The sequence below is a fragment of the Cygnus olor genome, chromosome 2 (genome assembly GCF_009769625.2).
Source record: "Cygnus olor isolate bCygOlo1 chromosome 2, bCygOlo1.pri.v2, whole genome shotgun sequence".
NCBI classification, from domain to species: domain Eukaryota; kingdom Metazoa; phylum Chordata; class Aves; order Anseriformes; family Anatidae; genus Cygnus; species Cygnus olor.
In genome coordinates, this window is record NC_049170.1 from 130,577,284 (window position 1) to 130,601,712 (window position 24,429).

The window sequence follows — 24,429 nt, forward strand, 5'->3', positions numbered from 1 at the left end:
CCTCTAGACCAAGTCTGCATGTGACAACACTGCCTAGGAGGGTTCTCTGTATCGAGATAGCTCCTGCAACATTTTCTCACGCTAAACTGTCTTCATTCACCCACATTAAAAAACAAATCTGTTAGAATGACTAGATCAGAACCTCCCAAGGTGTCCTGTAACACGGATGCTTTTGAGATCATGATTACCAGGTTACCGGCACTGCTCCTTTTTTAAGACCAGAGTCTCAGCCTGCAGCATTTCAGACAGCTGAGGCAGCAGTACTCATCTTTCCTCCTCCCAATCCAATTACAGACTAATTTCCTGACATGTTGCGAAGGATTAGATCCATTGGATCCACGCTCCAGCATATTGTGCAGCTAGACAAGATGATACCATGGTAAGATCCGCAGCCTGTTTACGTCCGATAAAAGCCTTTGCATTCGCACAGCTTCTCCACTACCTTTTGAAGCCATCTCCTCTAGCATTTCAGGTTTTTGTTAGGGAGAAATCCCTGCCTCAACGCAAAGTTCTGTGTCTCAGAGGCCAGAACAATTATGTTTGTCCATTCCAGCAATAACAGGTGAAAAATGTTTCCAGCCCACACCAAGAGCCCAGGCCAAAGGATGCTGTAACCAGCGCCCTGAGCGAGTCACCAGGTAGGCACCGCACGACCTTTGGAGAAGCCAGGCCAAAATGAAAACACAGAGGAACATTTCCAAACGAGATTAACCAAGTCAAAACCCTGCCAGGTAGGTTTTAGAGGAATTTGTGTTTAGTTATTTGATTTCAGCTGCTTATCCCAGCTCCGCTGCCATTCTCTAGAGACTCTGATCCCCCGTTCAGAGACAAACAGGGAAAAATGCGAGAAAAATATTGCTGAGCTGCAGCTAGATGGCAGTTGGAAGAGATTAGGGAGAAAGAAGGCTGTGGTGTGCAACAGCACTGTTTTAAAGTTTGAGCATGTAACTTTGCAATCTAATTAAAAGCTTTACTAGAGTGCGTTTGATTGGAACGACTCCCAGCCTCCCCCAGAAGGCAGCTCTGATCTTCTGTGCTCTTCGGCCTGCCTCTTCCAGCTGCACATGGGCACTTCTGTCTCTGGAAAGCAGCTCTGGGAAGCCCACCGTGCTAACCTCACGGCATCAGGTCCTACCACAAAACGGTGCTGGAAGTGATAGAAACAAAGCAGACTGAGTTACTGATTAGGCTGAATCATGCGTTATGAAACTTAAAAGGCAGGGCACAAAAAAAGCGACATCTGTAGCCTTAGCCAGACTGTTCAGTAACGCCAGCAAACACTGTCAGCGCTCGAGGTACGGACTAACTCCCACCACATAGTTACCGAGTTTGCGCCTGGATTTGGCGCAGCAAAGGGTGTAAACGTGCTATGAGGGACAGAAGCACAGCAGGCGGCAGTACCAGAAGCACCTCTGCAACCAAGCAGCGCGCAACTGGCCACAAACAGGGCTCACAAGCACTCCGCCAAGCACGGTCACAAGTGAGCTCCTCAGTTCTGAGCTTCGTGTCAAACAGTTTCACACTGCACATCCACAGCTCCAGGCACGGAGACCTTCCCTGGTGGCACCCCACACAGCTCCCACAGCATCCCTGGGGCACTGCTGTAACCAGGTGCAGCTCCCTCGCACGGCCTGACCGTGAGGGTGGCAGAGGAATACTTTCTCTGCTGACCTCTGGGAACATGCCAGAAGTGCTTGGAGATCCCTGCTGGCAGCCGTCGGGTGCGTGCTGTACCGCGGTAGGGAGCTATTTGCTTGGAAGCACCTTCAGACAAGCCAGGTACCTCACAGCGGCAGAGACTTCTGATTTCAGTGAGGAGCCTGCAGGCAACAGGTACCTGAGCAGTCTAACCGAGACAGATTCTGGAAAAAGCAGCCTGTATTTACACAAAAAGAGCTGCCTTCCATTCTGTTCACAAAAATGAACGAGCGGGCAGCTTGTTGGGCACGACACCCGATTTCAGACCTTTAACACAGAAGTAGCTCCTGGCGAGCGTGTCAGAAAGCCATTCGCGTCTCCCTGAGCCCCATTCCCCAGCAGGCAAGCGAGCGTCCACCTCTTTGGCAGGAAGAGGGTACTCTTATAACGCAGAAAAGCTGGAAGACAAATTACCTGTCAGTACCACTATGCTAAAGCTGCCTCGTGCTGTTTGAAGCACAAGCCTCTCCTCCTTTATCCACTGATTAAACAGAGCCTCAGAAAACCACACTGAAGCTGAGTTTCTGAATTCCCATCTCAACTCCAGTTTGTTCTCCACCTACCTCGCTGCAGCGTCCTTTATTCCTCCAGCAACTTCCCCTAGCTCTTGCCGTCACGGTCTCCTAGCAGATTGCCTTGGTCCGGACCAAAGCTGGACCAAGAACCTCCAACACACGCCCATCCAGCAGGAGGTGTTAGCACGCCCTTCCAGAGGGCTGCAAAGTCCCTTCTGTGCTGAGGACATGGCCATCGTTAACAACCCAGGCCGAGCTGCCCAGAAACAGTCAGAGCACAGCAACATGCAGGTGGGCTCCTGCAACGGGCAGGCGTTTAATGAGCCCTAACAAATCCCACCCTGCCCTCCTCCAGGCTCACGCAGCCAGCTGGGTTAAAACACACCCTAACAATATATCCGGAATTCAGCTGAAGGTACTTGAAACAGGACATTTTTGCAAGACCATGACTTAACGCTTGGCTAAAGAGCCTTCCGTGAGGACAAAGAAACAAGACAGGAGACACCACACACCCACGTTCCAGAGTAACCCAGAACCTCTAGAAGCTACAGAAGTGAACAAGAACCCAGGCTTTTATTAGCCTTTCTTCCCAGAGCCCAGGCTTAAGCCCACTGCACACCTCCAATAAATATGTATTAAGACGTGGAAGTGAATTTTAAGATTTACAGCCAAATCTAGCCCTTATTGTACACACTCTCAACAAACTAAAGCTACGCTTAGGTTCCTAGGACATCAGTTATTTTCAAGTGGCTCCCCTTGAGAAGCACAAACCTTTCTAATTTCTCAAGTCTTATGGCTCCTTTCAGTCACACCACGCTCTTGAAGAGCGCAAAGTTGTAAAAGCGTACATTTTTTGCCAGAACTTCCACACAGAAGTTACTGCTTGCACAGTTAAGCTTCTCTCCTGCTGCACCGTCTCCTTACTCAGTTACCCACTACAAAGATAAATGTTTTGCCAAGTCAGCCAATACGATAGCAAATATCAAGCTGATACACTTCCCGATTGTCTCTTCCCTTCTCAGGCCTTGCCTAACCAAACTTAAGATTTAGATTAGTGCTGTCAAACAAGTGAAATCTAGTTGCTATTATTACTGCATAACACTTGAAGTTTAATGTCTACAACACACACAACAGCAATCAGCAAGCTGTGTCGAAATTCTATTGACAATTTCGGTGTCCGTTTATCTGAGGTGATACTGTTAAGCACTCTTTTAATTGTAAAACCCCACCTAGCCAGCAGGAGAAGTGCAGTGGTACAATATACCCCATATATCTATCACACACCAACTCCAGGAACCTCCAGGCTTTAAGAACATGCACCAGGTCTCGCCACCTCTGTCACCAAGCAGTCAAATCCCGTCTCCAGCCCAGCAATGCTTTTTGCCACAAACCCTCCAGGGAACCAGCCCTTCCACGAGGTACCTAGAGGCAGACAACGGACACGGAGCCAGTTACCGCAGCTTATCCATGCAGAAGAGCCTGTAGGGAAGACAAGCCCGTATTATTCATCTGCCTTTCTTACCCGGTGCAGAGTTCTGGTGAGCCCACACAAACTTAAGGAAAGAGGAGCTAACACAGGCATGCCAACATCGCCCCACGAGGCTACCAGAACCATCTCCATGCTTTTGCACAGCAGCACCACCGACGCAGCAGTTCCCTGGTCCTGGGCACCTCTCCTTTGAGAGGTAAGAGTAAGTTGTGCTTTCTCTCTGCAGCAGCAAACACGGGACATGACCAACCCCCTTCACAAGTCCCGAATTTTACCTGCCACCCATACAAACACGCAGTGCTTGCAGCGTCCCGCTCCAGCGGGGCTTTGGCTGCCACCTGCCCCCACCGCCACATGGCATACCCAGCTGGGCGGCAGGGATTCCTGCAGCGCTTCCCAACTGCTTCACAGCAGCAGCTGCTACTGGCGAAGAGACGCTGTGACGTGTTCTGCCACTGCTGCAGACTGGTCAAGACGTGGGGCTCGAGTGTTTCCACACTGCTCTTAATCTCATTAAAGAGACAAGACGATCCTGCAGCGGTGCGTGCAACAAGCCAGGAGCGATTTGCTAACAAAAACCAGCCAGTGCAGGGGGGTTTGTTTGTGTTAAATATAACGCAGCTAATGCACCTGCCCGTAAAGTAATACGACCACTGAGGTTGCCATTATATTAATAAGTATTCTGAGACTTTATCTGATTGATACGTCCTTGAATGACTTTTAATGCTGCTTGAGCTGAGTAAATCCTGTTAAGAGACATTTGCTCTTACTCCACGTCAGACTAGGACAGTAAATTAAACGGAATGGTTAGCCCACGGAGATGTTGCTGAACATGAATCAACAGACAGCCATAAAACACCAATCATTCCAACAGCAGAAGGTGGTGAAGAAGAGGGTCACGAAACCTTGTCCAGAGATGCATGCCAAGGGGGAAAAGCTGTTAAGGATTTCTAGATCCTGGGAGAACTCGAGCATCCCCCCTTCCATCAGATCTGCCTTTGGACAAGGCACCACTTTCTGTCTCTGGGTGACATTGCAGGCAATTTATATTTGCCTTTTCACAACCTAAATGGGAAATTCCTTTAGATGAGAAGAGTATTGATCTCAAGCCAAGATTTCCAAGCAGCAGTCGTGTATTTACACATGATAATTCTGTCCCAGTCTACGCCATTTAAAGGCAAGTTTTCCTAAACATCAACATACTTGGATAAGCTGATCTCCAGTATCCTCACGTATATTTCTAAAGGGAAGTAGGTAGAGCAAGTCAAACCATTTATTTTACTGAAACACGAGAGCCTCACAGTATTTGAGCTGGATCTCAACATCAAGGAGCAGTGAAAAGCTTTACTCTTAGGGTTTGCAGTGAAGTCTGCATTTAGCATCACTTCCTATTGCACAAGCTCACCCATCACATGCCCCATTTCACAACTGTAAACATAAAAAACACATCTATTCTGACCCACCCAAAATACGGTCATGCTCCAGTCCACGTAATGAGTTGTCGTCTTAATGGATTAGTCTGGTACACCTTCCAACCTGTATGCTTGAGGAGTGGTCTTGCTAATAATACCCTGCACATCACTGTTACACCAGGTTTGGTAGCTCTGCCATGGGCACAGAAAGTGCTCAGAATCTAGCTAACTATTAATAATGCAACTCACAATTTTTCATTCTGCATTGACAGGTAAAAACTGGGTCCGGGTACTGAAGAGAGGCAAGTTCAAGCACTTGCATATTGTAGAATCACATGGGTTCGAGGGGAACTTAAAGACCACCCAGCTCCAACCCCCTGCCATGGGCAGGGACACCTCCCACCAGACCAGGTTGCCCAAAGCCCCATCCAGCCTGGCCTTGAACACCTCCAGGGATGGGGCATCCACAGCTTCTGGGCAGCCTCACCACCCTTTGAGTAAAGGATTTCTTCCTTATATCCAATCTAACCCTCTTTTAGTTTAAATCCACTCCCCCTTGTCCTATCACTGCACCCCCTGACACAGAGTCCCTCCCCAGCTTTCCTGCAGGCCCCCTTTAGGCACTGGAAGGCCGCTGTAAGGTCTCCCCAGAGCCTTCTCTTCTCCAGGCTGCACAGCCCCAACTCCCTCAGCCTGTCTTCACAGGAGAGGTGCTCCAGCCCTCTGATCGTCCTCATGGCCCTCGACTGGACTCACTCTAATACTTGCGTCCCTCCTTTGCTCTGAGCCCCAGAGCTGAACGCAGGGCTCCAGGTGGGGCCTCACAAGAGCAGAGCAGAGGAGGACAATCCCCTCCCTCGCCCTGCTGGCCACGCTGCTTTTGACGCAGCCCAGGACACGGTTGGCTTTCTGGGCTGCAAGCATGCATTGATGAGAAGCTCAACATGAGCCAGCAACCACCACCCCCAGGGCCTTCTCCTCAGGGCTGCTCTCAATCTGTTCTCCACCCAGCCTGTATTCGTGTTTGGGATTGTCCCAGCCCAGACGCAGGACCTCGCACTCGGCCTTGCTGAACCTCATGAGGTTCACACAGGCCCACCTCCCAGGCCTGCCCGGGTCCCCGGATGACATCCCTTCCCTCCAGCCCTCAAGGGGCTTGCTCCCAGCTGTCAGTCTGCACACACTGTAGCTGGGGAACTGTGCTACAGCTGCTTGGGGCACCTGAAGAACCAGCCCGGTCTGTTGGCTGTCATAAGCCAGAGGACAAACCCTTGAAGAACAAGAACAAACAGGTACCCGCCAGGCAGGCGCTCAAGTCGTCCTGGAAGAAGAAGAGACGGGAACTCAGTCCAGGTCACTGTGTTGGGGCTGGCTGTATCGGAGGGGCAGCACCCCAGGCTGTAACAGAGCTCCCAGGAGACCCCTCAGTCCTAGCCCTGAACTCTCCCCACGTTGCTCAAGGCTCCCAGTGTTGTCCAAAGTGATCTTCGGGAGAAAGCTAGAATTCAAGAAACCACTGTGCTGAGAGGTGGGGAGGAAAGTGAGCTAAAATAAGGAGCTTGGCCACAGCGCTGCTGTTTGCCAATCCATTCCCTTCACGTCACCATCCCCAAGCCAGAACCGCAGAGCAGGACGCAGTAGGATCTGAAGGAAATACCAAAAGCATCTGTACTGCATTCGGGATATCGAGCCTGAGACAAAAAGTCCCGGCTTCCTTGCAGAAAATACACTTTCAAAGAGCAGATCAAGGGTCTATCCTCTTACTCAAGATCAAATCCCCTCTAAAACAAAGTCGCAGAGCACGACACCGCAATCGGCTCGCGAGGAGACGCAGCACAGCAGGACAGGTGCTTTAAAAGCTCAAGGCTCAAAGCAGAGCACGCTGCAGTAAAACAGCCTGTCTGTCTTCTGCCACGAGGGTGACATCCGGCAGCAGGGAAGTCGATATTTAAACAAGGCTCCTTCCCCAGCCCTGGGAAGCAGGCTCTCAAAGCTCCTCAGCCCGGCAGCACTCGGCTGCTCGGGGATGATCCTCAGGGACCACCTCGCCCAGGTCTGGGCGGTGCTGTGGAGACAGCAGGTCCTGATCTGCTCCCGCCCACTGAAGCCTGTGCTCAGACAAAGCTCGGCGGCTGTACACAGCTATCAGAGCGCACAGAAGAGACAGCAGGTTGGTCAACGACAGCTGTTTGTTAGTCTGCGGGCAGGGGAATCGTCGTCGCTGCTTTTTCCTTCAGCCTCTTTCTGATGCTCCTTACCACACGGCAAAGCTTTCGAGGTGTGCTCAACTACATCGGGTTACGCCAGCCGTTCAAACACCACGATGTGTTTGGGCTGAGAACAGCTGAGGAGCTGGATGAGTAGGTTTAAATTTTGCTCGGCTTCGGACTCCCGCTATTAGCTTAATTTAAGTACCTTAGAAAAAGTTAAACAAAGCACAACAGACATGACCAACGCCTCTGAGGCGGAGCTGAAACACGCTGCTTTGCTGCGCTAAATTACAGCTAAGAAGCGTTACTTACAAATTTGCTCTCTCAAGGTTTTCAAGGCTTTTCCTCATGAAGTGAGACCAGCGTGGGCTCTGATCCCAGAGAATCACAGGGGAAGCATCTGACCAGAACACCAAATCCAGCCCGGGTCACATCCCTTTGTGCATCGTTCGGCTTGGAAGGCTCTGACAAAGCTCCGCTCCCTCTAGCTGCTACAGAAGGGAAAGCAAAACAGGAAAAGACGTCTGCTTTCTGCCTCTTCTAACCTCTCCCACCACCCACAGCAAGCTGCTCCCCAGCCTCTGTGATCCTGCGGTAGGGTATTGCCACTGCTCCAAGCTGAGACCCCACAGCTATGAGGAAGTCAATCAGCAGAGACCCACAGCGGGACCAAACTGGATTTCAGAGGTAACAGAACACAGAAATTGGAACTAACACACATAAAGGTGCTAAATATAGTGAATTTGAGTGTAACATGGAGCTTGCAAAGCTTGCTTGAAAGAAAAGGCAAAGGGGTAAAAAGCATGTTAGCAAACACACGAAGAGGATCCTAAAGATCCTAAAGAGATGAAGAAGCCACCAACAGCACATTCCTCCCCAAAAAGGGGTCGCAATACTGCCAACTTGCTCTCAACACCCCTGCCACCACCACTGTGACGTTAGCAGCCTTAGAAGCCAGTAGAAGGATGAGAATAACACCAGGAGAAGGTGCAGAAACTGTGTGCATGGAAGAATGTCAGCTGTATTACTATCAACGAGACTTCATCTGCGTAAGTAATCTTCCTGCAATAATTCGATCTAAATTAATAATCGTTCTTGAGCTAAAGCTCCAATTACAGTAACGACTCTTGACGCTCACACACTACACGCACATGCAAAGCGCCCACGGAGGTTTTAAGCACAGCACACTCGGCTCGAAGCAGAGGGACAGCCCAGAGCCCGCTGCCGGCTGCAGCTCAGCACCTTCCTTCCCACAGAGGAGCTCAGCTGGGCAGGAGTTACTGGAGCACCTCAGGCTCACCAAGGCAGCACACCCGCTGTCGGGGCACTCCGCTGCCTGTCAGCACCCGAGGACACTCGCTGCTTGCTCTCTGGTTCTGCAACGGAGAGACCAGCTGGCGAAACAGGAAAGCTGCACCACTCAGCGACGGCATTCATACCAGTGCTGGTTTCTGACAGATAGAGAGAGCTTGCTCCCCGTCGGAAAGGGGCAGACAACAAGGAAAGGGGCAGACGACAGCACAACGTGCCAGCCAGCATGCTCTTCGCTGCATTTCCCCTCTCCGAAGGGCAACCAGCTGCAGCCTCAGGCAGCTGACGGCCACCACTTGTAGCCACAGCTGAGAAGTTCACACAGCCACCTCTACCTCTGCCAGGCACAGATGTTTCCGTGGCAGGGCAGCCACGTTCTACGCCAGCGATAGCTCACGTCACACTTTGCTGCCAAGGCTGGCACACAGCTACGTGTCCGTTCAGCTCCCTTAGCCACAGGGAAAGGAAGAAGAAGAGAAATAAAGCGGCAGGAGTGACACTGCACCGGCAGGAGAGAGCCAGATGAGACAGTTACGGGCAGCTTGTCTGCTCCTGCAGACCTTCAGAGGAGAAGACCTGTGCTGGGAAGTGCTGCCTCCACGACAGGTTTTTGATCAAAGGCTCCAGCCTCTCTGGCTCATGCTAATACAAACCCAGATACGAGGGACTCTGAAGACGCTCGCTACCTTTAACAGGAACGTAAGTGGTCCCTCTGCAGCCCTAAATTGAAGCTGACAGAGGAACAATTTTGGCTGAACAGCAGCATTTCAATTTAGTGCTTAATCTCACTTAATGCTCGCTTTCCCTTTCAGTCATCCTTTGTTTGACATTTTTCTGCTTACTCACTGCAGGATATTAAAAGGACAAGGGTAAACACCTCCCCTCTTCTGATGTGAGAGCCTCCATATAAAGCGCCCACGTCACCAGGACTCCAGCAGAGCTCACAGTGGAGTTGCCACCAGTCTACCTGCAGGTGAGGTTTCCTTAAAGGAGCAAAAAAAAAACCCCACAACTATCAGACATTTGGTGCACAGGGTTCAACAACCAACACCGTTGTTTCTTCCCCTATTAAGTGAATGGAGCGGTTGTGGGTTTTTTTCACCCTCCTTTTGAGAGCTGGTCATCAAGACCTTGGCTCTCAAGACGACACCCTGTTTCTGCTGCCATGGAAACATCACTTCTTTCGTACAGCTGACATCCTCCCTCACCTGCGCCAGCGTCCAGCGCTCTCTAGAAACACCAATCCGCACACAACTCACTGATGGTACGTGGCGAATCTCATCCCTTGACTTCACGCAAGGCTTCTTTGTACTGGCTGGGGAGCTCCTTCCCCGTGAAAATCATCTGGGCCCCTTCCTGTTAAAAGAGCAAGCAGAGGAAGAGCGGACAGCCCCCAGACCTGCTCGTGAAGCAGCAGAGCGATGGCAGGAGGAAGGAGTCCGGTTCAGCCCTGCACCGCTGCTCTCGCCAAAAGAGGAACCTGACAGAGGCTTGAGGCAAGGTCATCTGATGATTGCACTCACGGTGAGGGCAGCAAAGAGAGGAGGAAGGAAGGAAGACAACCATGACTAAGGCTTTTTTTCCCCTCTGTCCCCTATGGCCCTTACAGGGCTTCTGACAGCGTAAGTCAGCTGTACCACTCTACCACAAGGCACATAAATCAAGCAGAGCAAGGCACTCACCGAATTCACACCACCACAGTCCCGGTTTGTTTTGAACTGGCAGGGCCAGACCGAGCCTCCGAGGTCTCTCGTTGCGTAGATGTGCGTTTTTAGAAGGAGAAAGGGGAGCCCACGGGCTGTTTGGCAGGGCTTTGAGGTGTGGGAAACTGGAAGAGAAGATCTGCTGGAATTTCGCATTGCTGGGATTTTAAAAGCTGCAAGCAGTTACAGCTTAGCCTCACGGATGATCAGAGGAAGCAGACCCTTAAGCTGAGCCTTCCCCACCTCAAGTGGTCCATAAACAGGCTTTTTTCTCGGAGCTGTAGCTGGGTGGAGGGTTTTCCTGACAGGATACGTGCAAGCCACAGCGCGTGCTTTAGGGAAGATGGACAGAAGATCTGTGCACACCACAAGCAGCCGCCTCATCACCACCCCACCTGCTCCTCCTCCTGAAAAGGGGGTGATTACAAATGACAACCTCCCGTTACCCTCCGACTCCCAAATCTTTGGCCTGGCTAGAACAGCTGATGCTGCTCCAGCCACCCACGCTGTGCCAAAACACAGGCAGCTGCACACGTCAGCTGCTGAAGGGCCCCTCCGACACCGCGCACTGATCCCCAGCAGCTCAGCGCCTCATCCAGGCACCCGCTGAGGAGGAAAGGACAGAAACATCGTTAAGTAATTCATGTAACAACACCCAGGACCCTCAGTGCAGGTCAGAACAAGACTTTCCCCTCCCAGAGATTTCAGGCAGATCAGCTCCTGTTCGAGGGACCCACTGATCTAACAGGTCTTCTATTTCTCCCTCCTTCATCCTGAGGACACTGCTACGGATGCTCAGCTCAGTGAGCTAACTCCTCCTTTGCAGTTCTGACAACAGCTGTCTTATTTACTTATAAAGCGTTTGATTTTTTACAACAGCACATTAAGAAAAATCCTACCGCCAGTACTGCAAGTACTTTGTGATAAAGAAAGCAAACAAAGCAGAAGAAAGAGGTGCTTCTTTGTTCGGTCGGACAATGAGGTAAGCTTTGTCCTACTGCCAGCAAAGAGTTCCCTTGACATATAAGGAACGTTAAAGTCCACTTTATCAGCCCCAGAAATGCAAGTCAAGACTCTAGGAAAAGAAAGACTTACATGCTCTCTTAAGAAATCCCATGCAGTATTTCAGGACTCCTAAGTCCCCCATGAACAGGACATTTTGAAAGGCACTGGTATATGTAAGTGAAGAGCTGCTGAACATACAACCACCTTATATCACAAAAATCACGATTTCTGTATCGCCAGATCATGGTTTGTGCTGTGTGCGGTCACTGGACTGCTCAGAAGCAGTCTCCTCATTCAGAGCACCACAATGTGCTGCTTCTGTACTGCTGGGGCTGCTCCATCCTTGTTTCCCAGTGGTGCATGGGACCTGCACTAACGGTATCAGGGGCAAGCCACAGAGATACTCTTTTGCAAGCAAAACCAAGTACTTTTTTTTTTATTATTATTATTATTAAAAAAGGACCACGCAACTTCAGTTAGTAGCCCATTCAGCAACTTAGCCCACACAAAGACAGGATTTTTATTCATGGCACCTCGACACAAAGCAATAGAAGAAGGGTCTCCTCAGCTGAGAATACTACATCCCTTCAGCCTGAACTGGCAGCACTGCTTTGGTGCCTGTAGTCACAGAGCAAGAGACTCCAAGCACTCAAAGCCCCAGCTTTCCAGAGTGATTGGCAAAGGAGTGTGCACTGAGCATCATTTAAAGGAATGCCAAACATCCCTTCGCTGAAAATGAAGCCTCTCCAACTGACAAAAAAATAAAAAAATCACTCAATGATTCTGCTGCTGCTGGTCATAGGCTAGTACCTTCCTTTCCACTCTTCTCCAACATAAGGGCTCAGTGCACAAGCTAAGCAGAGACTGCTTCTTGACACATACAGATGGTGGGTGGGAGGGGAAACACATGCAGTTTTAAACTCATTTCTGGTTAACAGAAGCAACCCAGGATGTTCACACCAGCCCCAGGGACAGGACTTGACAGCCTGGGGTTTAGCAAAATGCATGTCATTGGTGAGTAACGCTGCATCATCAGATGGGATTTCCAGTACAAGCACTCCAGTTTGCCAGAGAAAAGCCTCTGAGGGCTAGCCAGCAGCATACTACAAGCCACAAACTGAACAGGCACAAGTGTGTTGCCTTCTGTAGGTTTTTCTCCCTGTACCTGCAGGTCTTCACCTTGCCTGAAAGACAAAATAGCATACTCACCCCCTAAAGTGAATGTAGCAGATGAGGGCGTTATACTATGCAAGCTTCATGGCAATCAGTTTCGTCACACCAGATACACTGCTTTGTTATGCAGTCTGGGGTGCAGCACTCTCCTTATTCAGAGCTGGATTTCAAGCAAAAATGAGTTCAGTAACAGGACAAGCCTCCAGGAAGAGCCAGCACTGTCACTAGAGCTCTTGAGGAAAGCTCAATATTTAGCTTTTTCCCCTAGAAGCTGTCCAAGTCTCTGTAAGTGCAATAACTAAACCTGAGAAAGCTTCAGGACAATTACTGAAATCTGTGTTAACATACATGCAATTGGAATTAGATTCAGATCAACACTTACACTGCTTCCTGGCTGAATGGCTCTGTTTGCCAGTCCCCAAGAACACGGCTTTGAGGTGGGGTTTAAGCACATACTGAAGATCGGTGCAGGACTCGGGAACAGTTAGAAGAACCTCCCTGAGGAAAGCTTCAGCCCCTTACACGTTACCTTCTGCTCCAGGAAAGCCAGCTCACCCCTCTCTCTCTATGCCAAGTAATCAGCCATTCCTCATTTACAAGCACACAGCAGCGGCCTGAAAACATCAGAACAGGCTCGGACCGATCAAGGCCGGTGCCCGAGTCCCTCACCCGGCCGGACAGGCGGCTCGGCCACGCAGCGGGTGGCTGTGCTCGCCACGAGCGTGTCCAGCTCCTCAGGATGAAAAATGAGTGGCACGGTCCCAAGGGCACGGACACCCCAGGCAGCACAATCACCTTGCTCTAACGAAGCTGGGCACTGACCCGTGTCTGTGCTGGCCCAGTGGGAAGGGGTTGGGCACAACGTGGTGTATGTACATCCTACCAGTCCGTGCGTACCTCTGCGGGGGAAGCTTTCGGGTCCAGACCCGCACACAGGCTGGCACCCCGGGACACACCACCTATATCCTCGGGAGCTCGCTTTGCTTGTTAAAAATCAAACTATTAGGAAGGTTTTACGGACCTTCCCCACACTAACGGCGAGCCACAGGGGCAGCAGCCCCTCGGGGACAGGCAGCTCCCCGCTGGGGCCCGGCACAAGCCGGGCACCGCGGTCCCTTTCCCCCCGCTGCCCCCAGGGGGGTGCCGGCCCCAGCGGGACGTGGCAGCCGCCGGCCGGGCGCCTCCCTCCCCACCTCCGGTTCCGCGTTTCCCCGGCCGGCGGCCGCCCCCCATAAAAAATAACCAGCCCCGCTCCCCCGGGGGTTTAACCGGGCGAGGGGCAGCGCCCTGCCCGGCCCTACCTTGCTCCCTGCGGGGCTCCATGGCGGCCCGGCTCCGCCGCTCCCCGCTGCCGGTGCCGCGGAGGCGCCGCCCGCGCTGCCAGGCGGGGCGGGACGCGTCAGGGCCGGCCCCGCGCAGGTGAGGGCGGCCCCAAGCCGCCGCTGGGAGCAGGCCCTGAGGGGAAAAGAGCCGCGATCAGCGCCTGGGAGCGGGCTGTAGAGGTTAAGCAGCGGCAGCACGGGGGTTCCACGGGGGTTCCGGGGACACGGGCGCCGCTCGCAGCCCGGGGGTGCCGGCGGGACGCGGCCCCGGGGCCTCCGGATGGGGGCTGGGGGCGCCATTTTATGGCCCCGCCGCTGCCCCCGGCACACAGCCACGCTTAGCGAAGGCTTCAGCTGAAATAAGGCTTCAGAGACCTCAGCCACGCTTCGGAGAGACTCAGATCTTCACAGTGAACACATACGTGGTCAGTTCTTCACATCCCTTAGCATTTTTAATCCAGCACTGGGAGCCTAAAGGCTGGATTTACTGGCTTGTCAAACCCAGCCCGAGTTCCTCCAGCCGCAAATCCTTTTCCCTTCATTCAAGTCCTTATATAGGATTTTTTCCCCAGTGTGGTGTCTCGCTGTCTGTACAGTACTTCCACACCTTGGCTGGTATGCATGTAATGCAACACCAGGACTTCTGTTCCTTGACATAACTTTACCCAGGGTAACAGGGCAAGAAAAACTTGCTCTCTAACACCATTAGCATGAACAGGCTTCATGAGCATCGTAACTGAACATAGCGCCTTGTGCTGCTGTGGAAGCTGCCGTCCTCAGTGCTTCCACCTTCTATTTATTATACATTTGCCAGCAAAGCATAGGCACACTCACAGATAACACCACTTTACTGAAATTAAGCTGTAATTTTGTTTTAGCTTCAGAGATTCCCCCGTGAGACTTGCTAGCACTTAAAAACAGGCAAGCAAGTGCCTTGTGGCTACGTTATAGAGAATTAAACAGCTGAAGAGAAAACAGACCACCAACTGTCCTACCTACAATCTGAGCTCTTCCTACTAATATAACATCAAGCACAGCGAGTTTTCATTGTGTAGTCTCACAAGTAAACTGCTTTAAGAGACTATCAAGAATATTAAGCTACCGAATACATCTCTTGCTGCACCCTTTTCAAATCCCTGGCCTTGACATCGATGGATGTGTTTGTTCAAAAGATCGATGTGTGCAGAGAATGAGCAGCAAGGCATGCATGGCATGGCTCTTTGTGAATAGCCAAATTGTCACTGACACGCAGTATGCACAGTCACATGGTGAAACAGAGCACAATAGAGAGTCAGGAGGTGCCAATTCAGGGATGTCCTTGCTTCAGATAACAAACAACAGCATCAAATCCAGGTATTTTTCAGCCTATGAGGCTGCTGAGGACACAAGCTTTTGCTGGGTAAAGGAGCACTAGCTTAAATTCTAGGTTATGCACAGCTGAAGCACGAGGCATTTACAGTGGTGCCATAAAGGACAGCAAGTAGATAAAACAAAATGAGAACACAGGGATGTATTCTTACCTCATAGCACAGCAATTTAGACATATGATTCTCACCAGAACAAGCTGATCCTGCACATCTCAGTTATGACTGTTTCAAAAAAAAAAAAAAAAAGCCAGATACTTGAAAACGTATTTTTCCCCCCTAAAATATATATATATATATATATATATATTTTTTTTTTTTTCCCCATGGTACTCCATGTGAAGCCCTGAGCTTCCCCACTGATCAGCTGCTATTTCCTATTGAGCTGTAGTCACAGTGAAAGACCACCAACAGCACTACAATTTGCATCCCTTTAAGTACAGCTGCTTTACTCTGGCAGCGCTAAAGCATCTCCCAGGAGCCAACCTGCAGAGCAGGGAAGCTGTCAGCGTTTCTCCGCTGCTTTAGCAGCCAGGATTATTTAGCCAACACATCCCAAAGTGCAAAAGCTAGTAGTGAGGACAGCAGTACTAACCCGAGAGATGACTCTGTGCCCTTGGTACAGCTTGCAGGAGTCACTGGCATTCCGTCAGTGTCTCACCCATGGCTGTCACAATGAAGAAAACCCTCTGCGGCTTAGGTGTAGCTCTAATGTGTGCAGTCCCACAGCAATTTTGAGGAACTACAAGTTCAGAAATCCCTGCTTTCCAGCTCACCCTGCAATTTGGTTTCCTTAGCAGCTGCAGGCCATTCAAAGTGAAGATAGGGCTACCTGTAGGGTATTGGCCAAATCGAATTCCCATCTGTCTTTTCCAGAAGGGTTTTAGTTGCAAAAAAGACGCTCAAAAGCCACAGGCCATCTCCAAAGACAATGACATATTCCTTTTTACACAGTGAGGAGACTGAATCATTGTAACAAGCATCTGTAAGTAGCGCCTATTAAATAAATCAGTATGATTTTGCCTAAAGGCAAAGTTACAATCACAGGTTATAAACACAAACTCAGAAGAGAAGACTGGGCCTGCCCTGAAGGCTTTATTGTCTTTACGAAGAAGGACAAGACAGAAAGGCAGTGGGACCAGCAGCGTGCTGAGCTACTGTGCTTTGTGTAGTGACTTCTCATTCCTCCAGGTGGTTATAAAAGTACCAAATACACACACATATATAAGGCAAGCCTGGAACTATCCATTTAAATATGGGATTTCAAAATTCTTTGTCCTGAGTAGGATAGCGCCCATCCCATGCAAGTGTTGCTTGCATGGGAATGCAAGTAGAGCGCCAGAGGCAGCTCCTGTGGCAGCTGTACGCTGGGTTTCATTGCACAGCCACAGAACTGGGGCAACAAACAGGCTGCACCACCTGCTGTGGAGTCAGATCCCAGCTTTAATATTCCCCCTAGATCAGATGTTATCACAAGTAACAGGCAAAGCAGCCAGAAGTAAAGGTCAAGGTTTTAGAGAATTAATGCTTCCATGTTCATTCACGGATCCAGACTTAAGACAAGCAATTATTTTTCAGACTCACCCTGCACTTTGTCTCCTCCGCTGTAGTCACAGATGCAATTACCTCCAGAGAACCCATCTTCCTGCGTACAAAGAGCTGAGTCCAGTGATGAGCTGTACTCGTTCAGGGAGGCTGTTATGCTCGTGTACGGCCATAAACAGACACGGTTGTGCAACTCAGTGCTGAGCTGGCCACGGCTACTGAGAGGGCTAACACATTTTAGACCTACGTCCGTGGACATAGCTGGGCAACGCAGCGCAGCAAGTCATCTGCTGCAGCTTGCAGAGTTCACATGACACCTTTGGTTGCCAGACTGAGAGTTCGGTGCCAGTAAGTGGGACCCACGAAAGCTCCTCAAACCACACAGGACACCTAGCCTAAGCAATGGAAAGTGCTAGAGAGCTGTCCTGAATGCCTTTTCTTTCCAAGGCTATGTACTTCACTTGGCACCAGAAGAGCCCTCTGTTCATTCAGAGCCTTGAGTCATCTGCTGGAAGCAATCTGTCTTAAGGAACACGTCCAATGTTTTTATTTCCAAACGCAGCAGAAGAGCACAGTCAGCTTGGCTCCTTTGTAAGGCAATGTCTAGAAGGATTTAAATGACCTAAACCACAGGATTTTGTTAATCTAACTGAAAAGGTTAACTTCTAACTGAAAAGGGGAGACAAGTGCATACTGAACCATCAGTATCATGGGCAAATCAAAACTAGATACTCAATGAACGTGTACTTGCCATATCCTAGGTGGTTATCCCCTGTTATTAAGGGTAGGAAAAACAGACAAGCAAGTAAATAGGCTTTTTTTTTTTTTTTTTGGCCTGGTTTATCAGACATACCCTGAAAGCACTTACTACATCAAAGTCCTGGCAACCAACGAGGGCCATACATTGGGACAGAAATCCTGTGCAGTATGTCCCACCTGAGGCAGTGTTAGAAATCCTCAAAAGCAGAATTCCACCTTGCCAGTTAGCTTTACCATCAAAAATAGACACTTCACATGCAAGTGCCTTTTCAGGGTCAGGTAGCAGCTGGCTAGCAAGTAAGAGAATCTATACTTTCAACTTGTCCTGCTGAAACCCTTTAGTAGAAAATTAATCTTTCACACCTTTAAGTGTCTACAGATCGACTTAAGGATCATATCTACATGTACGTACTGGGGTAGATAAGCAGGCTCCTGGTGGAATTCAGTAATGCCACAGGCTCCCGTCTCACCAGAAGTGCTGTACATTGCTGAAAATATCTGCAGGTGACTTTTACCTGTAAGTGCCTGAGTGTCTTCAAGTCCAAGGTCACTTTTGCAACTCAGAGTTAAACTCTGAACTGCTTAGATGCTTGATAAGAAACTTTCCTTGCAGTCCTAATCATTTGGACGTTGATACAATTTTCATGGGGCTCTTAGCTGAAGACCTCCAAGTTAGGAGGCATCTCCGATTAGCTCTGAAAACCCACCATAGTGGAGCTTTACATTGCACCCGCAGCACTGCAGCGTGGTCATTTAGGTGTAGTACAGTTATCTGTCCTGGAACAACACCTGAAATACTTAGGGGAACTAAATCTTTCAGAGGACCAGGCTTCATGGCACCCCCCTGCATGAAACTCGTTTCTTCTAACTAAACCTGCTTGGTGCATGCAAAAAGATGTTAGCCGAGAACTCATACCTCTCCTCCGTAGCAGGATGTGACACCCACTCTGTGCAGCTGCCAGCAAGCGTGTGATAAATAGACATTAGGGGAGTTCATCAGAAAAATTTAAAAAAAAAAAAATCAGAAGTTTGTGGTACCTGTGGTGCAGAGTCGCTAGAGGGAGCGCTGGAGCACCCCGCGGGCGCGGAGTTTGCCCGCTGGTTATTTCGTGATTTCCCAGTGGAGGAATGGTACCTGTGTGCTTCTCTTAATGAGGACCCCAGAACTCCTGACAAGGAGTATTTTGCACGCAAAAGACTCGGCATAGATGTACGCACAGATCCACGAATGCTATAAGCTTTACCGCATCAAAGAATGATCTGTAACTATTCGTTTGATGTTAACGTCACTTTTTAATCCCCTTTGCCAAAGTTACTAAACCTCACACCTATCTAGGAATAACCTTCCCGCCCCCACTCTTGAATTCCTCATGGAAACAGAAGAAAGCATTTCTAACTCGGTAGCGCAGCTTCCTCTGGTAGTGTTGGTTCAACCACAGCTCCAGGAATTCTGAGTCCTCAAGCCTCCGAGCTGTTTCCAGTTACAACAACTATACTGATCAGGGAAGCACACTCTTTTCTTTACCACACGCATTACTATCTGCAACAAGCATCTTTATTGGTGCAGTAAATATACTGTAGCCAAAGCTTTAGCTAAATTATATCTGTGTCAACTAACCGCTGCTAATTAGTCATAAAGATTCGATTCCAGAACAAGGGCTAACTGGACCATTTTCACCTTCGAAACACTGATACTAGGGATAAAAGGAGGTCACATCTTCTCATTATTAAACTCATTATTAAGCTATTTCTAAGGCTGCAGTGCTGTACAGTTACTGCACGGTAATTAAGAAGCAGGGGACCTGGGGTTGCTTTTCAAACTGTAGTTAACTTCCAGTGTATTCCTGTGAGATAACTAGGTAATACCAGGTCCACTTCATTACCGACAAACCAAAGCACAGAGGCTTCTTTATAATTTGCTAGAAACAGACAAGAAAACAGAAACAAAAGATTTGGTTCCTAACGCTGGAATACCATTAAAAGCTTACAAGGAAGGAAAAAAAAAAAAAAAAAAAAAAAAAAAGATGACCCAATTAACTAGAACTGCTGCAAGTTTGTTTTTATAACAAGATAAAGACTATTTCAAAAGCCCGCTCACTTTCATAATGTAAGCCATAGAATTTCAGCCTTTACATTCATTCACTAAACATTTTTTCCTTACTTGGCAAATAAAGTCATCCCTTACAATTCCCCAATAGCATAGCTTCTAGTCTTTTAAGAGAGATATTTCTTGAGATTCTAAGCATATGGCTGTTCTCACTGATAAGACATTTCACTGAGCCAGCCAACATGAAGTGAAAAGACGAGCAACAAATCAGACCATAAACACCATGATTAAAGATTCATTCATCTCATGAATGTTTTACCAGCAGCGCTGCCTACTTCCTGCCGCCATCACCCAGTCAGGAGGTGCTTCCACCACAGTCTCACTTAGAAATATGCTTCCAACACAAGATGCACAACAGCTATGATTTGTATGTTAGTTTTTCCTTCAGACTGCAGTGAAGGCAACCACACTACACCTCCTAATGATACCTTCTAGCTCCTACCTGATCTCACAAAGCTCATTTTGAAACTCCACTCTTGAAACTTCCCCCTAGGCAGACAGGCTGTACTTCTGATTTCAGAAAGAACAAAACGGACCAACCAGACCTCCTCCCTTCCTTCCTTCCTTTCCCACCATTTACCTCTGTGTTCAAAACCAGCATGGAGATCACCTGATTTCTCAGTGAACCTAAACTTCCACCAGAAAGCCTCAGAAAATGGGTCACCCATCTCCCCGTTCAGAAGCAAACGAGGTGCAAGTGTGGTTGTGCAAAGTGAGCCACCTGGCATCCCCTGCCTGAATGCCTTTCATCTTTTCTTTTTTTCTCCCACCAAAGAGAAATCTCTGCAGTTGCTGTGTTTGCAAGAGACTGTGTACTTTGTGCCCGAGTTACACATCCGTGCATGTGCTAAATGCAAATATGAGGGTGTTCTTATTTGCCCATGCAATTGCTGAGGCTGCATGCATGTAATGAAGCTTGCTGCATGCTTTGAGAGCCTTGCAAAATCAGTCCTCACCACAGCAGCAGCTCTCTGGATCCACAAATAAATGCAAACTGGGCGAACAGCTGAGAAACCTCAGAGCCTGAAACATGCCCCTACTCTCCTGGAACAGTATTTTTGTGTTGCCTATTTATCATTTCCATTACTTCATTAAATAAGCGATCTTAAGTTTCAAGTATGAATCCAACTAATAGTCAGACTTGGTGTCACTAAAGATCCTGTTCTCTGTATGGCTGCAGAAGTTAACTGTCACAAGGTAACTTTCTTATGCAATTTTGCATGAAAGTCATTGCAGTGTGTTGGTGTACCCACACTGCAGGATGCTCACTGGAAGTGCTGAAAGACTGTGTTTCCCTCTGTAATGCAGCCGTTCACACATGCATCTGGCCCCGTGTGCACGCTTGTTTGCCCTCTCTTTTGCACATCCATCAAGTCCCAGCCTTTCCATTTCTCCTTCATGCAGCCACAAGCATCGCCACTTGATCGCTCCAACCCACAGTTATTCTCATTTCCCTCATCCTCAAAGACAGCATCTCTGGGATCTGGGTCAGGTGTCCAGTGGCAGGACCCAGCACCGCAAACCACAGAATCAAAGAATGGCCGAGGTTGGAAGGGACCTATGAAGATCATTGCTCAGGATGGCATCCAGGCGGGTTTTGAGTATCTCCAGAGGAGACTCCACAACCTCTCTGGGCAACCTGTCCCAGTAATCTGTCACCCTCACAGTAGAGAAATGCCCCCTCATATTCATCCAGAACCTCCTGTGCTTCAGTTTGTGCCCGTTCCCTCTCGTCCTTTCACTGGGCACAACTGAGAAGAGACCAGCTCCATCCTCTTGACACCCTCCCCTCAGATATGTATACACATTGATGAGGTCTCCCCTCAGTCTTCTCTTTTCCAGGCTAAACAGGCCCAGCTCTCTCAGCCTGTCCTCGTATGACAGATAATCCAGTCCCCTAATCACCTAAGCAGCCCTCCTCTGGACTCGCTCCAGTAGCCCCATGTCCCCCTTGTACTGGGGAGCCCAGAACTGGACACAGCACTCCAGGTGTGGCCTCACCAGGGCTGAGTAGAGGGGGAGGATCACCTCCCTTGACCTGCTGGCAACACTCTTCCGAATGCAGCCCAGGATCCCGTTGGCCTTCTCGGCCACAAGGGCACATTGCTGACACATGGTCAGCCTGCTGTCCTCCAGGACACCCAGGTCTCTCTGCAGAGCTGCTCTCCAGCAGGTTACCCCCCAGCCTGTACTGGTGCTTGGGGTTATTCCTCCCTAGGCGCAGGACCCTGCACTTACCTTTGTTGAACTTCACGAGGTTCCTCTGGGCCCAACCCTCAGCCTGTCGAGGTCCCTCTGAATGGCAGCACAGCCCGCTGGGGTACCAGCCACTCCTCCCAGCTTTGTGTCATCAGCAGGCTCGCTGAGGGTGCGCTGTTTCTTCATCACTGACGAATAAATTAAACAAGACTGGACCCAGCACTGACCCCTGGGGGACACCGCTAGCTACAGGCCTCCAACTAGACTCAACCCCTGAGCACAACCCCCTGAGCTCTGCCATGCAGCCAGTTATCAATCCACCCCACTGTCAATTCACCTAGGCCGCACTTCCTCAGCTTGCCTCTGAAACCAGACCCTGGGCCAAACCTCTGCCAGGTGGTTACATCGTGCCCTGGGCTCCCAGCAGCACACGTTGCACCTCCTGCCACCCATTTTGCACTTCGGTAAGGGACCGCTGCCAGGGGGCAATGTTCATCTGTTGTGCAGAGCCCTGACAGCTCTGGTTGTTAGGTTTAGTTATAGGATCGTTGGCTATTTAATCGAGGTCTTTGAAGCAGCTTTATGAACCGTATTTTGGTTTGCTCTGGAGGAGAGAGGCATCTGAACAGCTCTGTTGCTCAGGTGGTGGCCTCTACCTTCCTACCGTGGTGAAGAGCTGATATTTGCAGCTGTTCTCTCTGATATCTGTGTTTTTATTTCCCTTGTTATAACAGCACACACTGGTGTCTCTAGTGTGCTCTCCACTTAATATATTATCTGCTGCTGTCGGCTTAAAACAGCCTGGGACAAAGTCCATGTTTTCTTTTCAGCTCTTCTATGCTTTATCCTCCAGCGTTTATGAAATAAATCAGTATGTGTCTCTGTGTCTCTAGCCAATTCAGCATTAAGAAAAAATATCACAGATAACACACATAATTCTCCTCGTGTCTATGCCAAGATAAAGTCAGAGTCAACTGACTGGTGTGAAGCTTTCACTGCTATCAAAACAGAAAAAGGGAGGAGGATCAAGCTGCCCATATAAGATGTGTCTTGAAGAAATTGAAGGCATGCTGCACAGTTGTTCTCCTTAGCGAACAGAGCAGCAATAAAGAGGTTTATTTAATTGTGAAAGAGCAATTAACTTTTGAAGATGCATTCCCTGCTCCTGTGAGGAAGCTTGATGTTGTGCAGCACGTTTCTTTCATACTGCAGTCTCCGTGTGCCTGGCAGTATTAAATATGTCAGCTGAAGACCTAAATAATAAATAAGGCCAGGGGAAGACAGACCTTTTAGTAAAGCTTCCTCTGTCCTTAAGTGGTCTTTTATTTCATATTTAAACAGCATGCACACTTCTCTCCCCACCCCACCCTTCCTCCAACCCCCCCCCACCCCCCCCCAAAAAAAAAAAAAAAAAGAAAGAAAAAGACAACATCTTACACGGGCTGATAATAATAAATACTCCACCTATTTACACTCTCCTACACTAGTGAATGCAAGAGGAGGTGTGCACATTTATGAGGTGTGATTACACGTGAATGATTCGCTTGGCTTTTCAGATGCCCTTATCTGGCATAGACTGGCCCTTATCTAACATGGGGCAGCTTCTAGTCTCTTCTCACTGAAGCCACCCCTGCAGGCCCCCGCTACCAAAACCTTGCCACATAAACCCAATACACCCCCTCCGTGTCCCTGAAGGCTGCATGGAGCCAGATGTGGAGCAGAGCAGGAGGAGAGGACAGCAGAGCAGTCAACAGTCATGAGGCCAGCAGCCAGAGGAGGGCATGCTTAGGTGGCTCTGGTGGGGAGAAAACGGGGAGAAAGCTCCAGCAAGCTTCCTTCCTTGCAAGGCTTCTTATAAAACACTTATCTTGTATATTCTTCTTCAGAACTATAAATAATAAAGGGAATTGGGAAGAATGTACCCTTCTGCAGCCTTAATATAACTGCGTGTGCTGGAGAAGAGAACAGCACAGAGGCCAGCCTCACATGCTCTCCCTAAATAGCCTCCTTCTTGTCACTGTTGCAGACAGGATAGAATCTCCAATATCATGCAAATGATTTAAAAAGGGTGTTTGATGTAATTTTGATTCTTTTCACTTCATTTTCAGATACAGAAGCTCAAGGGAACACTCTGGTCATGTCCTCAGACCTCTCTCTGCTTCCTGGCAAGTTTTAATGACGCTGTGCTGTCCTCATCTAGAGCATGTCCACATTGCAACCAGAACTGTTTAACTGACTCTAACCCATAAAGAAAAAAAAAAAAGAAAAAGAAAAAAGAAAAAAAAAAGTTTGTTCTTAGTTATGGATTCCCCATCCCTGGAGGTGTTCAAGGCCAGGCTGGATGGGGCCTTGGCATCTGTGCCAGTGGGTGGCATCCGATGGGGTTGGAACTAGGTGACCTTTAAGGTCCCTTCCAACCCAAGCCATTCTGTGATTCTGTGTCTCTGCTGCTGCCCCTCTTGCCCCATGTCAGGCCAGAACACGGCAGCACAAATGTGGAGCCCCGCACGAGCCCCCTGCTTCCATAGCTTGACATCCTCAGCCCCTCAACTAGTCTGGGTATGCCAACGTGAGGCAGAGCTTGGGCAAGGATTCCAGTACCATGTGCTCTCTCATA

The 24,429-nt window shown here is 49.3% G+C and overlaps 1 protein-coding gene across 7 annotated transcripts in view; it reads right to left on the minus strand.

The window, feature by feature from the left end:
- Positions 1-20,175, minus strand: part of TPD52 (tumor protein D52) — a 42,283-nt gene extending 22,108 nt beyond the window's left edge. For 3 of the 7 annotated variants that reach the window (XM_040546160.1, XM_040546159.1, XM_040546166.1), the window contains exon 1: positions 16,787-17,021. In XM_040546160.1, coding sequence (XP_040402094.1) covers positions 16,787-17,006 — 220 coding nt within the window. In that variant the 5' untranslated portion in view covers positions 17,007-17,021. Of the gene's footprint in view, positions 1-13,817; positions 13,967-16,786; positions 17,022-20,055 lie in introns of those variants that run through there. The other 4 variants (XM_040546165.1, XM_040546168.1, XM_040546164.1 and 1 more) reach the window with 4 other exon arrangements.
- Positions 20,176-24,429: the final 4,254 nt, after the last annotated feature.